Source organism: Cynocephalus volans, chromosome 6, assembly GCF_027409185.1.
Source record: "Cynocephalus volans isolate mCynVol1 chromosome 6, mCynVol1.pri, whole genome shotgun sequence".
In the NCBI taxonomy this organism is placed as follows: Eukaryota; Metazoa; Chordata; class Mammalia; order Dermoptera; family Cynocephalidae; genus Cynocephalus; species Cynocephalus volans.
Genome location: NC_084465.1, coordinates 34,632,720 through 34,649,560, shown reverse-complemented (window position 1 = coordinate 34,649,560; position 16,841 = coordinate 34,632,720). Strand labels below are relative to the sequence as shown.

Below are 16,841 nucleotides of genomic sequence, written 5' to 3'. Positions count from 1 at the left end.
ATTCCCTCTTGTGTTTTCAGGATAGCAGCCATAGCTTCTGCTGCTTTCTCCCTCTGAGCAATTCTGTTTCTTGTACTAATGGAACTGGAGACTCATAGAAGATAAACCTTTGAAACAGAAACCACTAGATACACTGACATTATAAAAAGTGCTTCCTGTTATCAACTTGGAATCTGTGGCCTTTTGGGGTGAAAGGAATGTTTTGTTTTTGTTTTTCCTTTTAGCTTCCTTTGGTTATTTTTTCTAGGAAGCCATTGTCACTAAAAGGCTGAATTCAAGTTCTAAAACAGAATTTATGTTCTCTGACAGAAACTATACTAAAGATGGAAATTTATAAGTTAAACAATACTTTATCAACTTTTATACTTTTTGTAAACTTGTTTAAAATGTAAAACTAAGCATTTTGACTTATCGTGAATGAAGTTAAAAAAAGCAATACAGCAATAAAAGATTAATTGAGTTTGCTATGTATAAGGATCTTAACAAAAGGTTTTATTCAACTTTCAATTAAATTTGCTAATGGACACTAGGGATATTTATGATCCAAAATAACAGATGAACCCAAATAATTATTAAGAAGGACACGTGGATTTTAAAGGGCAGAATAGGCCTGAACACATGCAATGAAATATAACCACCATTGGCATCGGTATTCCTTAGCTGGTGGCTCTCAGTAGAAATTTCCACCAGTTTGCTTATAGTGTAACCCAATCAGAGCAACTTGGTAAGGGGGAAACTCTGCAACTCTGCATATTACTGATGAGAATAGACCCAACTATCTCTAGCAAAGCTTTTAATCTCAAACCTGGTAGGTGTATTAAATAAGAAGTCTAATAGATCACAGGAATGTTGTGGAACACATTGGTTCAAATTCCAGGTTATCATTTACTAACTATAGGACCATAGGCAAATTTTACCTAAATTTCTAAACCCTCAGCCTTCTTATCTGAAAAATGGAACTAACTAAGCCTTATTTCTAAGAACTGAATATAATCACGTGTTTGAAAACATCAAGTGTGGTGTTTGCCCAGAGTCAACGTTCCATAAAGTTGTTCCTTTTTGCCCCTAAGAAGCTGGGTTTAAGCTCTGACCTCAAAAATAAGCACTCAATATGGGTTATATTACATTTGTTTCAAGAATGCGTGTATAGTCCATATTGCTGATCCTCACCTATGTGCTTTCTTCATTACACTTTGCACAGGCAAATATTTAAAGCTGTGCTGCTTGTCCAATGGTAGCAGGCCTCGGTTACTTTCTTCTAGATACAGTCAAATGCAAGAACGTTTCACCAGCTTTCCAGGGTTGTGCATGATCCTTCCTCTCCTGCTCTCTATTTGCATGTCTGACTGCAAATAGTGGGAATGCAGCACTTCTTCCCTGATTTATAAAATATAAATTATTCGCAAATGTTAATATTTTAATTCTTTTTATAGACAATTTCTTATAACACACGTCACAGCTGATCTTGACAAATTGAAGCTGCTATCTGCTGCCACGAGCATATTTTGAGTATACCCCAAAGAGGGATCTGGGATAAAGTGGTCAATTCAGGACGGGAAAGTCAGATGAAGAGAAAAACCTGACAATAGCAAATAATTTATAGGAATAAAATAGAATTTACCTAAACAGTAATATTGCTCCAGTGTCCTGATGTTTCTTATTTGTTTTGACATATGAAAACATGGGTGGTATCGGGGTGATTGTGTAAACTTCTGGAAACCACCAGAACAACTTGTTAAAGTTTCACGTATCTGAAACAGATTCTTCTGTGTCCCACTACAGGTGAGAGGGAAATCACGTGGGACTGAAATGGGGAGTCCCAGTTTCAATGACGAAGAGTTAAGTGACCAGGCAAATGACTTTTTTGCATTTAATTTCTCTAGTCTGGGGCCTAGGGATGGCAATCCCTGTCAGAGAGATGCTATGGGATCAAATTAGACACTGTAGCTGAGAGTGCTTTGAAAAACAATAAGATTGTAAAAGTCAAGAGAATAAACATTATCATATTCAAAAGAATATCATTAAAATATTCTCATTGTATTTGGTGCCTTTTGGGAAAAGAATGCATATATGCAACATAAATGTGATTACTGAAAATACTTCTTTTCTCATTAAGAAATGAGAGTATAGTGTGCTGTAGTGTTTCAAAATGCCATCAGGAGTCCAAAATTGTGCTGTCACAATTGAGTTTCCTCTTGACGTTTCACTGCTTCTTTAACAAGCAATAGGAAGTATAATAGCATTCCAGTAGCTTCAGCCCTAAGCCTAGTTTTTCCCTAGTGAGAAATCTAGCAATAATTTAGCCAACATGCGCAAATGCTTCAGGAAAGAAATGGAACAGGAAATTAACTTTTCTGTAATAGTGCAGGAACTACCTGACCTGAGCACAGTGTCAACCAGAAAGCTGACTTTCGTATTGAGCAGTCAACCTTCCCTACTGGACACACTCAAAGGGCAGAAGTGATTTTAAATGAGTTCCTCTTATTCCTCCCTTTATTATTATCTTCCAGAACTTTTTTTTTCCCCTGAGTGAAGATTGAAAACATAATAATACATATGAAACTTCTTACCACACAAGTCAAACCTATTTATCCTAGTATTTTAGAGCTACATAAGCTATTTTAAAAGCAGGTATATTTGGGGCTGAGTTAGTTTTTTGGGGGAGAGTAGATGAGGCTAGGGGAAAAGGAGGTAAGCTTACTATGTGTCCTTTAAGAAGCAATCGTTAAAGTTTCTGCTTTAAATAAACTTGTTTTGTTGGGGGCAGATAAACTGTATTGGTGGAAATATATTCTGTCAGATATGAAAACCTCAAGAAGCTAGAGATGTCTCCTCTTTTTAATATAAATTAGTGGCATCTTAGAAGGAAGCTCATTTTCTGTGATTATAAACGAAGTATGCCTCCTTATCCAATGATTTTCACATGATCCTAACACAATTCTTAACAAAACACTAAACAAAGCAACGAAGCATTTGTAATAATGTTACCACACCCTATGAAGTCTAGCACTAAAAAAAAAATTACTGACAGTTGGCTCAAGACAGAAAACAAGTTTATGCAATTCCTGGAACATAACAGGTCAAATAAATGAATGAATATGTTTATTCTGTGTATACAATATAGAACTCCCTGTGGTGGTCGGCAGTCCTTGAATTCTTCTTTTGTACTTTCAATAGCGTTCTTAAACTCTGGTTTCCCCAAACAACCTCCCCACCCAGGTCTTCCTCCATTTTAAAGATGTCCTCACCTCCCGCTTTCCTGAGAAGACCGAAGCAATCTGCTTTGTTAAAAGATATGGTTTCTGCTTCAGACCTGGCCTCTGAGACCTTCTGCTGGACGCTTTAAGAATAAACTGGACACCAGGAAGGGAACTTGCTCTTCCAGGAAGCCACAGAAGAAAGCCAAAGCTACTCTGCAATACAATCTGTCCCATAAAGGAAGAATTAGAGAGGTTAGGGACTTGAAAATTTGATATTAGTGTTAGATAAGGTCTTATTCCTTCCTCTAGAAATAGTGCTTATGTTGTGGTATTAGTAGATGTTGCCATTTCTTGCCAATTTTTGACTTTGGAAGTGAGAAGTTGGCTAATACAGTCATACGTCACTTAATGACAGAGATACATTCTGAGAAATGTGTCGTAGGCATTTCATAGTTGTGCAAACATTATAGATCGTACTCACACAAACCTAGATGGTATAGTCTACTGCATGCCTAGGCTATAGGATGTAGACATTGTAATCTCATGGGACCACCATTGTCTATGCAGTCCATCATTGACCAAAACATTGTTATGTGACACATGACTGTATTTAAACATTCTAGAATGAGTATGTAGTCTGGGGAGCTCTAGGCCTTACACTGAAAGGAACACGTGAGCCTGTGTTATGATGTGTTAGTGTTAGTGTGATATTGAAGCACAGGCAACATGACAGGAATGGGGTGGACTGGGTAGGGCTGCAGAGGGGAAGCATGGGGAAAAGAGTTTTCTCAGGGTTCGGTCAGCCTGGGAAAACTGTTACCCAGGGTCACCTCCAAGGAGAGCCAAGGTTGTAAATTAGTAATGGCCAGTGAGCAGCTGAAAGGACAGGATGAGGAAGGAGGCCATGGAGAGAGAACAGCCACGAGGGTGCTCAGAGTACACAAGCAAACAGAATGAGTGTGAAAAGGCATTAGTGTGTGCTGATGGAAACGTGGCCCATTTCTTTTACATGGAGTGTGGTGCCTGCATGCTTAACACTCTTTCACCCATTCTTCTTAACACTTTGGTCCTCATGTGGATAAGGTAAAGCAGAGTTTCTCTGTGTTTGCCAGGTGTGTGCTTCTATCCTGTGACACTTCATTCAACAGTAACTGTAGCTGCCCTGTGCTGCCCTGGAGATGCAGGGCCACCTGCATGGCGCTTGTTGGTTATCCATCCTTAACCATCTCTGCAGTTCCTGGGGGCCCTAGATTTCTGGGGAGACTCCAAAGGAGCTGGTTGCTACATGGATATGAATGCTGAGGGGAGAAGACAGGAGTAAGAGATGCTTTCTGCATGGGACTGACAATGTTAAACACTTGAAGTGGGCTTAGGGATTGATCCTACTCTCCTAGAGGGTATAACTGTGGTGACTGGCTAGGCAGTGGATAAAGAATCTCTTAATCCCCAACCCAGTGCCTGAATTCTATCCTTACATCCGGCAGGTGTTTCATTAGGCGGGACTTTGCCTGCCAGAGGAGGACATATTCTCTCTAGTGCCAGAAAGAGATTCTAGGCTGGCTGCCACAAGTTCTGTCATGATGACCTGCTGAAGAGCCCCAGGGTCTGTGTTCACGCAGCGGTGAAATGCAGAGAGGACCGCAGGGCTAGGAGGACAGTAGGGGTCATAAACTGGGCAAGATGAGCAGCAAGGTCTGTGGTTGGGAGAGTGGAGAGAAGAGAATGAGTATTGAAACCGAATGAAGGTGAGGAATTCAGGAACTTAATAGGTGCATTTCTATGGAAGGTCTTAAGACTAGAGAATGGTGACCATATTTTCTAAGACATGAACGGAGAATGTAATATTTGATAAAGGGCTTTTTATATCCTGATGTATGAATTTATTTATAGAACATTTCAACAATGTGTAAAAATAACTCATATTTAGTTGTGCAATGAAAAAATTGTCCTATTTTTTGTCTCACCCTCAGATCTAAGAAATATGTTCATTGCATATTTGGCATCAATGCCCATATTTTTTTTTCCATAATGATATATCTGCACTAACACTGGATTTTTATCAGAGAAGAATAGTAGAAATGGTGATTCGTTGATTATTTTAAGAGCTTTAATGTCCCTAACATATAAACACTATCTTTTCACATTCCACTTGTCATTTGGCAGAACCTCTGTGAAATCGTATGATAAAAAATTTAAGGTTTTTATTGAAAATATTTTAATTTTTCAAGAAGTTCTTTTATCTAACAACTTCCTTAGGAGATACTTATTTAATAACACTTTACATTTGTGAGGGACTATATATTTTGAATGCTTTTGCCTAAACTGAGCTCTTTTGATCCTTGAAGTAGCATGAAAAATAAGACGGAAGGTGTTGGTGCTCGTTTGCAGATGAGGAAAGAGAAGAACATTGAGTGGAACTTAGCAGTGTCAGTGGGTAACGAATGGGGGATGGGAAGTGGAGGGAGACTTGGGAATCAGAAGGCCCTGGAGTGTTGCTGGAAAAGGCTGGGACTCAGATGCACACTCTGGCATCTATGAAAACATTTGGTAGATCGTATGCTGCTTAGGTATTGATATTGTCGTGTTGGCCCAGTGCTCTTTCCTTTCTGTTACTTTGCCTTTTTTAGGGACTTACTATTTTAAGGCTGACGCTGAATTAACTCGTTGTTTTGGCATCAGGGGACAGAGACTTGCTATTATTTTAACATTTTTCAAAAGAACAAGGTCTCTCCTTGTCCCCTCCTTGTTGTTTCACAATTGTGGATTGTCAGTTCTATATTTTCTTCATTACGGGTGTCCTTTACTGCTGACATTGTGAGAAGTCTCAGGGGGAAGTAAGGAGCCTCAAAGAGTCAGCTGGAGAGCATTTACTTTAAAACCAGCAAATGCCATCAGGGCTTTGGGATGGAAAGAAAATAACTTCTTCCTCCTACTAAACTCTGTGTGAGTATCTGAGAAAGAGAGGACAGGGAAGGGGGAAGAGTGTGGGAACGGGGAAGGCAGAGGGAAGGAGAAGAGACTAAAGAGGGGACACTGGGAGTGGCTTTTACTTGCTCCAAAATAGGGAGCAGCATCAAATGTGCCAAAAGAAAAAGCAAACTACATTCTCTTCTGATCTCCTTATTTTATCTTATTCTTAACGATATGTTGAAGGCAGCTGTCAGGCCCGCCATCTCCCAGCGATTCCGGTGTTTTTACAATCTCAGCTGGGTCCTCCTCACGTCTGGAAGGTTACAGTAAACAGTAAACAGATGACCGCAGCTGTGCATCGTGGGTGGCATCCCAAGGAAGGGAATCGACGTAGTCGCAGGAAAAGCCTCCAGAGGTGGCTGAAAAGATTCTTTATGTGGCTTTAAAAACAGCTAGAAAAGAGAAAAAGAAAAATCTGAGAGAAGCATAGAAGGGAAATATTATAGTTTCCTCCACATTGGTTGACATGGCTGAGCCGTTCAGTAAGGGTAGCGATTGGCAGCCCACAGTGACGGCAAGGCCTGGGAAGGCAAGAAGTCACAGCTGGAGACCCTAGAGAGGGACTTGAGAACAAGTAGCTGTCCTTGTGTTCTTGGTTTGGTTTTGATTTCTCCCCGCCTCCAGGACTCCTGCTACGTGTGAGGGTTGCCTGGGGCAGCTATGCAGCATGTGCCGAGAAGCTGTTCAGTCTACTTTTTTAGTGTTCTATCTTACAACTTGCTGTCTTCCATTCTCGCCTCTCTTCTCCTCCACAAGCTCTCTATTGTGCTCCCCTTTCAGAAAGGCACCTTGTGGTTTCAAAATTTTGAATGAGAATGGGCATTCAACATAGAAGTAACCTAGAAGTCCTCAGTGTACCTTCAGATTATATGCTTTATGTGTTACACATGTGATGGGAAGTCTTTTCTGATAGGTCCAAATCATGATAGATCCCTGAGGTATCAGTATTTCAGAAGATCCCAGGGACTAAGGCAACTTGACCTCATCTGTCAGTAAATACTTTCTGGCGTGGGATGGCCAGGTCAGGTCCTGCCCTGCTGCTCTCTTCTGTTTTCCTCTTTGGTGCCCTCCTTTCTTCTTATATATGTTCTGCTTACAGACTCCCTTTCTGTTTACTTCATGTCTTCACAGCATCTCCTTTCTCCTGAACTTTTGTGCCCACTTCCGGAGTGTTTTCGTTCTCTGTACCTGATGTCTCCCAGTTACACGCGTTGTGATTTGACTGCCCTGTGCTGCTTCTCCTTGCTCTTTCTACAGCAATTCAGGCTCCACAGTGCAGAACCTGCTGCTCAGACCCTCACGGTTCTCTCTCTTCCCAGGTTCCCCTCTGTGCGACTAGATGCCTCCTGAGGACAGATCTCAGCCTTTTTTCTTATGGCTTCGTTACTTTTTTGTTTTTACCTTTTTTCTGCAATATAGGATGGGTGGCTTACAGCTCTTAGGAAAGCCTGTGATTCAGGTAGTAAAAGTCTGGCCTTTTGGAATTCCTTGAGGGTACCCATCCTTCCAGAAAACAAAATAAAACAAGAAAAACACCCTTCCTCTATGTATATTAAGTCCAATTTTCCTCATGGGCTTCCTATCTGCTATGGCTTTTAGTAAAAGGAATCAAAGTTTATCAGAGATGGACCTATCTGTAAAGAACATTATAAAGTTATCAACTTTTAAATTCTCCACTACTCACGAGGTTTAGCTTTCCTGCTAGCTACTTAACAAAATAATAAGTAATGTTGCATTGCTCAATTTTTATCATCATTGCCAGTTATTTCTTGTTCCCTAACTGGCCATATTTGTCACTCACAATAAAAAATGGTACCAAGGATCTCCTGATTTAATTTCTCTTCTCACTTTTTTCCTGCCTTGAAGAATTACCTTTCTTCTCTCATTTTCTTTCCTACACGGTATGCACAGTATAGGCAAGCAACAGCACCACGCCATCTGATAGAGCTCCTGGGTCATTCCTTAACAGACTAGTACTCTTATCCCCATAGGAAATTATATTGCATGATTTCATTAAGTGTTTATTGCTTCTCTTGCTAAATAGTAAGCTCAGTGAAGACTAGAACTTTGCCAGAGTTCTTCACTGGTGCATTCCCCAGAGCCTAGGACCAGCCTGTCACATAGAAAATGCCCCACAATATTAAATAGGTAAATGAATGAATGAACAAATGAATGATGACAAAGAGGTATGAGACACACACACACACACACACACACACACACACACACACAGAGAGAGAGAGAGAGAGAGAGAGAGAGAGAGAGAGAGAGACAGAGAAACATTAAGGATCCAGGAGAAGGAGCTAAAAGATGAATTGAAGTTCTTGGGAATTTGGGGGTAGAAATGGGAGGGAGCTTGTCACCTGGGAGGAGGGAGAGTGTGGAATCTAGAGAATAAGCAGTGGTTAGCTAGAAATAAGAGGACCATTTTGTTGTTGTTGTTATTGTCTTTGTTTGTTTGTTTATAAAAATAAGAGGAAATGTTAGTTGTGAATAGGCTTTAGGTATCCAAAAGAGAGTCTGTGTAACACAGTTTGTTTCCTTCTAATAGTGCTAAATTTCCTCTGTGAATAGGGAGGCAGTTATCTGCAGAAATATGGAGGTAGCTGGAGAGTAGAAAAGTTTTGTCACTATGGAAAGTGGGAAGAGAGAATTGACCAAGCAAGCATATAGCATGGGGGACCTGAGGCCGAACTGGGTTTGGCAACCAGAATCTGTCCACCTGGGCACTTTTCTTCAGCAGCTTTCAGCAGCCCAAGCCCAGGTACAGGACAGGAAGCCTGCTGAGCTTCCACAGGTCTCCCAGTTCAGTGTTTCCACAGCATCCAACACCTCCCAGTGTACCTGGCTTATCATAATTTATTATAACTGGTTTCTTATGTGTGCTTTCTTTGATGGGTCGTTAGCTCTGTGAAGTCACAGGCCTGTCTGTCTTGATTACCACGGATTCTCTGCTCTCTGTGTTTGATGTGCCATAAGGATGTGATGGAAGCACAGTGGAACAAGGAAGATTAATATATTGGATAGAAAGTAACTGCAATGTTGGGCCACGGAATCTGAGCAGCAGAGAGAGAAGGCTAAGAAAAAGGAAGCTACTAGAAAGTTAGGAATGGGAGAAAGACTAGTGGTTGAAGAATTATTATATTGAGAATAAATGAGAAGAGCTGAAAATGTAAGAGTGTGATCAGAGAATGGAATATCTCACCCCATAATTTCAGAGGAAGGACCATTTTGAGGACACGAAGTCCAAGATGTGGCCATTGGCCATTGGAGTGGGTGGCTGAAACGAAGTGGAAAAGAAAGTCACTGGGGATGAAGAGGTCATGGATATTTTATGGCTTGAGATGCAAATATTGAAACCTCCACTGAGATTTTCTAGTGAATTTTTTTCACCAGATAGTGAGTAAAATAATTAAAGGGCATGCATGTTGTTTACAATAATGAACATATTTTGCATTCATGCATGCATTCATGTGCTCATTCATGCATCAATTTTCTCTTTTTTAGAACATGGTGGTAAACTGCATATGCAGCAATGGCCAAAGCAGACAAGTTTAGGCTCCCCTGGAACAGAGTAGTAGGAGAGGCAGACAGTGAACAAATTATACACCGTGAAGCGTACCAGTGGGAAAACTAGGTTGAGGGACAGGTGATGATGGGTTTCGGCAATGCCTATTTAGGGGGATACTATTTCATCAAAGCTCTATTGGAGATACATTTTTGATATTGATACTTTATTGCCTTTGTTTCTCTATTCCTTGTTCCAAACCTACATAGAACCACAGATGAGCAAACTTGCTTATCATTGGATGTTAAGGCTTGGGTTAGTTCCAAGGTACAGTCAGAAGTTTTGGAGTACAGTCAGAAGCTGCTCAGTGACGTGCAGTAGGTCTGTGAAATGTATGGCCATTCCATGACGGGCATGAGATTCAGTGGAATCAGATGTAAGATGCAGATAGGGGCTCACTAAAGCTTCATTTAGGTAGGGACTTTCTTCGAAGGCTCTGTTTGCATATCCAGGAACTTGTGGTCCCTAAATTGTCCAGTAATTGTAAGATGATTTTTAAGTAGAAAATGTCTGTGATATGCATCCTAGAAAACTTCCATTTTACTTGTTACACCCTCCAAAATAAATGTATATTTCACTAGTGGAGAAAATAATCTGTATTTTATTCCTACGGTGGAAAAATTAACACATAATTCACAATGATAGGCTCTGTAATATTTCTAAAATGCCAAAAATCTGGACCAGGAAGGCAATTTAACTTTTAGTCATAGATGACACACATCTAAAGTCTACAATGTGATCTGTATTTGAGCACCAGAAGATGTCATAAATACATGGCTGCTAATAATAATAAATCCAGAAAAAAAATCTTTGTGTCATGTGAAACAAACAGATTTTATTTTTTACCCCTAATATATTTTAAAGAGCTGCATTTCATGGTTTCGTGGCAAGTCTTAGTGAAGACTTTTTAACAGTGTAAGTAACTGAGAAATACAGTTCTTTTATAATGTGGCTCTTTATTCAACTTTTTACTGTAAATTCATTATTTTGCTCAAATATTTAACTCTATTTTTGTCATTCTTACTACTATTTACAATTCTGTTGAAATAAAGTGCTTAATACAAATTTTAACCATTTTCTCTTCCCAATCTTCCATGGTAATATTTATAACAAAGACTCTTTTACATATTAAAGAAAAAGATGTTTGCATTCATTCATCCGAAGAATACTTATTATGTTACTCTTATATTTCAACTACTGTTCTTAGGCCAGGAAAACAAAAGTAAACAAAACAGAAAAAAATAGATGCTTTCATTTAGCTTACATTCTGGTGTGGGGAGACAGATGATAAACATAATAAATAATAAATTATATTTGTGCATTAAAAGATGACTCCTACAGATGAAAACATATATCAGATATATAGAAGCACATAGCTTATTACGAAAATGCTTTTTTATTACAGAGACCAAACCATATTAATTGAAAAGCTTATAGAATTCCTAATATAAATGTAGAGTTACCATATAACATTGATTATTATTCAGTTTTACTCATATATATTTAACATCATTTTGGTGGAATACTGTGTTGGACACTTTCATATTGAAAATGCATTTAATTCCAAATGAGGTAGGATTTGTTATTTCGGCTAGGCGTACTAGAAAATTCTCATGTGGATTGATTAAATAACTTGCCCCAGTGGATGAAGCAAGTAAGTGGGAGAGCCAGAATTAAAATCCAGATTTTTGATTGCCAATCCTTCCTTCTTTTCACTCGATATTGCTGCATCTAACACTCCCAGTAGTTTATTATGATGTTCTATCCTTTGCTTTATCTAAGGTGATATAAAGATTTCAGACCTTGAAGTCCCTCCAATAAAAATAATAAGTGTTCAGTTATAAAACCACTTTCATGTAGTCAAGCAAGGTGATTTCTGAGGAAATATTTTGCAAATCTCTCAGGAAGAAGAGAGAGAGGCAAGTGACTTGGAAGTTTATAGTATTAGCATCCAGTGGCACTCATTCCTCTTTAAATTCTGGTCAGCAAGGTTTTAAGTCTCAAGTTAAGTTGTATTGGTGGCCAGGTTCAACATATTCTTGCATTACAAATACATCTTCGAAACTGTAGGAGTAATCAGGAGCTCTTATTTCCCAAAGTGCTGCTATTTGGCATTTGATAATCCTTCATTTGCTGGTGCGATTGACATAATTGTTCCCATAGTTTTTATTTCACATACGCAGTGTGTGCACCTGTTGTCGGACCGGCTAAAACTGTTCTTGTCCTTTGGTATTGGGCCATTCTGCTGATACGGTGTGTTATAAATATTACAAGGACAAGAGCAGTTTGTATTACAGGATAATATAACATAATTTTACTGATGAGCTCATTTCCTACGTATTCTGTACAGTCTGAGACAGGAATTAAAATTAAATTTATGTTATAAAGGTTAGTACAAAATATGGCCAGCAATTATACCTTATTTAGAATATGCTTTATATAAAATATACCAGTAAAAGTTTCATTGCTCTTGGTAAAACTGATCTTAGATGGAAGAAAAGGAGGGGTGGTATCTTACAAAATAAAAGTAACTCAAAGTTGTAAAACGTACTCTGCTCATGTTAAATCCCTGCTATACTTGATCCAGCTGTAGTAGAGAGGAGTATCTTGTGATTACGAAAGAAAATAATGTGAAATGGGAACTCTGGACACTGTGCATTTTGCTTGAGTGACACCGATATATTTGGAGGCATGTGTCTTCCCCTTTTACCTAGACGCCTGTTTGTTTACATTGGCCTCTTACCAGCTACTCAGTTCCCTCTAACCTCCGTGTCCAAAGGCTGGACCTGTATTCAGTTTCAAGGACTCCTTATAAGTTTATTATTACAAACAATTACAGCACTTGTTGGGGAATCATGTCCCAATGGGCAGTTAAATTCTTGAGTTTAAAGACTTTCCTTATCAATAAAAAAGAAAAAACATTCTTTAATAAGGAAAAATATCTAATCAATCATTTTTCTTGTAGTACCATGGATAGAAAGTGTGATTAGTTAGTATACTATTCCTCTCCATTATAATCACCATACACATATTAAGTGCCTATGTTAGCATTTATCAGGCAGAACTCAAACTCAGATACCGTTTTCCTGACTCATTGCTCTTTATAATATTTTATTATTATTTTTAAAAAACATATATAGTGTTTTCTATGTGGCAGGCACGGTTCTAAACACTTTAAAGATATTAACTCTCTCATCCTCATAGTATCCTTAGGAGGAAGGTATTGTCCAAGGTCACACAGATGGTGCTGGTGAAGCCAGATGATTTGAATCCAGCAGTTTAGCTCCAGAATTTGTGTCATCCTGCATTATGATTTGTCTATTAATTTTCAGATAGCGATAGTTTATATGCAATGAACAATAAGATATGGTTCCTGCCCTCAAAGAGTTTGCAATTTAAATGTTTCTTCTTTCTTCCTATACATATCTTCAAAGATTTTGACAGTTCATTAATTTACTAAATATTTTCATTCATTAAGCATGCCCCATGTGCTGTGTACTGTAATGGACATGGGAGAAACATGAGCAGTGCCGGCCTGGCTGTTAAGGAGCTGACATGAGGGAGAGAAGCGATTTCCTTTGATAAATGCAAAAATATGTATTTTGATTAAAACTTTCCAAAAGAGAGAATGTTTGAACACTGGGGGATGATTTGGAGTTTGATAGATAGCTGAATAGAGAGAGAAAGAAGACTGCAGGCAGAAGGCCAGTGGTGTGTAAAGAAGCAGGATGGGGACCAGGAATGGAAATGACCTAGAGTGTGACATGACCAGACAAGGCAGACACAGTCTAAGTTCAAATGGCCTGTGTTCCTTGATGAGGATGTGGGATCAGTTCTATTAGTACTGGGAAATGATGAAGAAACCTAAGTACTGAAAAAACATGGTAACTACTGTGTTTTAATCCATAGTCTATGTTGACTCAGATCTGCCATCAGAAGTAATTTGGGTTCCCCATTTGTTTCTCACCAGTTCCCCCTCATTTTCCCCACCATCTCCTTAGCTTCCTCTTATTTGTCCTGTCCCCTTTTTTGCCCAGACCTCCATCCAATCTTATCCTTCCTTTAAGTAACAAAAACATCTTCACTTTATTAAGGGTGAATCTCAAGTTTTCAGAATAATACTCTCTATCTGCCACTAAGCCTTACAATGAATTTAAATTTCAGTCTCCTTCTTTCTACATGTCAATTAAAAAACACCTTTTTAATGGAATTTCAAGCACCATTGTGGCAAAGAGGAATATTTATGTGGGAGAGCAATAAACTACCAAGGTATGAACCTAGTCTTATGATACTTCAGTAGCTCTCCTCTTCTCATATTTGAAGACCCATCCTGCCTCACTGAGGTGCATTCAAGTTTTGTTACATCTTATTTGAGAGAAACAGCAGCATCATGCATCTCCAAAGAGCTCTGGGATTCCTTCTCACCTCTACCCCTTCCTGACTATGTCCTCCCAGCACAAAACCCATCCTCTCAATCTGTTCCCTCTACCGTGTTTACTTAAAAGAGCTATTAAAGATAACAGAAGTGGAACTATTTTATAAAAACACAATGCAGAGGAAAGGTATTGTATTAATTTATATTTTCAACTAATGTTGAGCTCTATACTTGTATTTCTGTGTAAGAGTATTATTCTAAGGAGCTCTATATTTTAATGGCCTAAAATTTTCATCTTTTTGTAACAGTGAAAACAATTGAGTTCACCTTCAGTTCTTGCATATAAAGCAGTCTTTGTTCTTGTCAGCCTTTCAGAGAATCTGTCTTTCATTTCTAGGGAGAAACTTAAAGAAAAACTTTCTGAATGGTCCTTGATTTACATTAGTGACGTCCTTCCAGGGAAATGTGTTACTTTTTCATCTTGAATTTTTATGCCTTCTTTCTCTTCTTAGATCAAAGAGTCAATTGAGACACACTTTGGCAGCCATGGCAGAAGCGCCATACTCCTCAGGCCTCCTTCCTACAGCAAAACAGAGCTTCAGATCCACCAGCATCTTCTCACTCAGCATCGCTATAGCGTTGTCATTGCTGAAAAAAGGCTCCATGCCGGCCTCGGGCTGGGGCTGCTGGAACAAGGTCAGAATAATAAAAAGTAATTGCCAAAGTCACTTGACATATAATGTTAAACAGTTTCTAGAATGTACTACTGTCTTCCTCTAAAAAAATTCACAAAAACAAATTTTTATCCATGATCAACTTTCTCACATCATAAAAAAACTTATCTCCTTTTTTCCTACTTCTCATTTTTTCTTTTTTGCTATGTAACTTTATTCCTGAAATTATTTTGTTTATATTTTCAAAGCATTTTGGAGTTGCATAGTTCATGTTTAAAGGCTACATAAAAAATGTTTATGTTTATGAGCCTGAATACATGTTCTGCCCAGCACCCAACTGCTCCATATTTTAAGAAAATTGCCACTTCATCTGACTGCAAGTAGAATGTGCTGGAAATTGTTTCAAGAAGCCAGTTTGAATGTGATTCACAGATTGGCTCTAAATATGAAAGAAGTATAGATATTTATCACACACACCATTACTCATCAAGTACTTTTATTTCTATCATTTAAAGAAAAAAATAGGAGACAAGTTTTAAAGGAAGTTATTTAAAAAGAAAGTTGAGCAGATGATGATGGTCAAAAGAGCTGTAACAATAACAATGACAGCTCACATCTCTGGAGCAACTAACCATATGACACATTCCAAGCTATACCCTGTATCACGATCTCAATCAACCCTCACTGTAGTCCCCTGGATATGCTAAGATTCAGAAATATTAACATCCCCCCAGCTTCCAGAAGAGGAAATTGAGGTTTCAAGAGGTGAAGTGCCTCCTCCTGTATCTTACACCTGGTGTGAGGGGAGGATAGATGGGAGGACCCGTGTCCAGCTCTCACCCTCTCTACTCTCCTCTTTATCTGCTCGCTGCCTCAGTCTCTCTTTTGGCCCATTATCCTGCACTAATAATTCATCTTTAGAGCAATGATGATGTGGAATACTCATTCAGCATAAGCGAGTCAGATTTTTCTCTTCATGATTATACAATGTACCTATTTTCCTATTTATTAAAAAAGAGGTGGAGAGAAGCAACTTAAATTAACTGCTGATTTCCGTGGTGGTTTCCTTCAAGAGAAAAATAGTCAGATCCTGGTGCCATGTTAGTTTTTGCAACAATCTTGCCATCATGGTAGCACTTCTTTTTCAGTTAGGTGCCCCTTTGCTACTTTGTGCTGGTGAGTGAAAGGAAGTTGGAGAGATATTTCTGAGAAGGTTGGGGGGATATTTAGCCATGATCACCCTTTAGCACATTGGCAGTGAAGTTGTAAGCTACTTACCTAGCAAAGCTCAGAGGGAAAAGAGCTGAAAAAGATCTGCTTTGATAAGAAGTAAGAAGGTCTTAAAATGTGCAGATTAGGGGCCATGAGGACAGGTCCTGGTGAATGCTGTTTGCTCATCTCTGCCCTCTAGGAATAGAATAGAAATCTAAAGCACTGGGTTTCTGGAAGCAAATGAGAAAAAGGAAAGTGATATCAAAACTATAAAAGGGATATTAAAACTACAAAAGGGATATCAAAACTATGAGGTTTGCAAAGTTTGTTTTCAGCTTGCAAACCACATAGTTTTGTTGGGGTTGGCTCTATTAAGAAGGACCAATCTAAAATTCTGGAATATCCATAAATGATATTGTCAGAAGCCTATTTATCAGAGTAGTTGTTGTATAGAAGAAAGATATAAAATGTTTAGTTTCCTTCTCATCCCACAAAATATTTCATCCCATCACTGAATGTGTGATTGTACAAGCACTGCATGTTGCCATGTGAACTGTGCTCCTGGAGTCATGCAAACTGGCCCTAACAACATGCTGCTACTATTGGCTAAAATTGCTATATTCCCCTACCTCCTTGGTGCTGCTACTGACTTTCTATGGGCACAGCATGGATTATCTGTGCATTTCAACTTCAATTTCAATTTTCAATTTTCTCCAGCTGCAAAACAGATGGATTATATCTCTTCTGTCCCTTGATGTCATTGGGTCAGTTTTACAAGAAAAGGGAGGACTGCTTTGCAGATTTTGGATTCAAGAAAGTGCAAAGATAGCCTGAAGGCAATA

The 16,841-nt window shown here is 38.8% G+C and overlaps 1 protein-coding gene across 6 annotated transcripts in view; it reads left to right on the top strand.

Moving 5' to 3' along the window:
• Window positions 1-16,841, top strand: part of CPED1 (cadherin like and PC-esterase domain containing 1) — a 280,020-nt gene that overhangs the window by 15,372 nt on the left and 247,807 nt on the right. For all 6 annotated transcript variants that reach the window (XR_010023815.1, XM_063098718.1, XM_063098719.1 and 3 more), the window contains one exon: window positions 14,626-14,809. Coding sequence is in view for 5 of the 6 variants with exons in the window: in XM_063098718.1 (XP_062954788.1) it covers window positions 14,626-14,809 (184 nt within the window). In the remaining variant the exon portion in view is untranslated. The remainder of the gene's footprint in view (window positions 1-14,625; window positions 14,810-16,841) is intronic.